This window comes from Pygoscelis adeliae, unplaced genomic scaffold (assembly GCF_000699105.1).
Source record: "Pygoscelis adeliae isolate BGI_AS28 unplaced genomic scaffold, ASM69910v1 Scaffold483, whole genome shotgun sequence".
Lineage (NCBI taxonomy): Eukaryota > Metazoa > Chordata > Aves > Sphenisciformes > Spheniscidae > Pygoscelis > Pygoscelis adeliae.
The window spans coordinates 110192-110501 of record NW_008824379.1 but is presented as its reverse complement, the minus strand read 5'-3'; the positions used below and the strand labels follow the sequence as shown (position 1 = coordinate 110501).

The following is a 310-nucleotide window of genomic DNA, read 5'->3' as shown; positions in this document are numbered from 1 at the left end:
GCCCCCCCTCCCTCTCTCTGCCCGTAGGAGAATGTTTCCTCCATTTAAAGTGAGATGCACTGGACTGGATAAAAAGGCCAAGTACATTTTATTGATGGATATTGTGGCGGCTGATGATTGTAGGTACAAATTCCATAATTCCCGGTGGATGGTAGCCGGCAAAGCTGACCCTGAAATGCCAAAGAGAATGTACATCCACCCGGACAGCCCGGCCACCGGCGAACAATGGATGTCCAAAGTCGTCACCTTCCACAAGCTGAAGCTCACTAACAACATCTCTGACAAGCACGGATTTGTGAGTGCCTTTTAC

At 49.4% G+C, this 310-nt stretch overlaps 1 protein-coding gene across 1 annotated transcript in view; it reads left to right on the top strand.

The window, feature by feature from the left end:
• Window positions 1–310, top strand: part of TBX3 (T-box 3) — a gene marked incomplete at its 3' end in the record, with an annotated part of 8626 nt that overhangs the window by 2855 nt on the left and 5461 nt on the right. Inside the window, exon 2 of the mRNA XM_009320203.1 lies at window positions 28–295. Coding sequence (XP_009318478.1) covers window positions 28–295 — 268 coding nt within the window. The remainder of the gene's footprint in view (window positions 1–27; window positions 296–310) is intronic.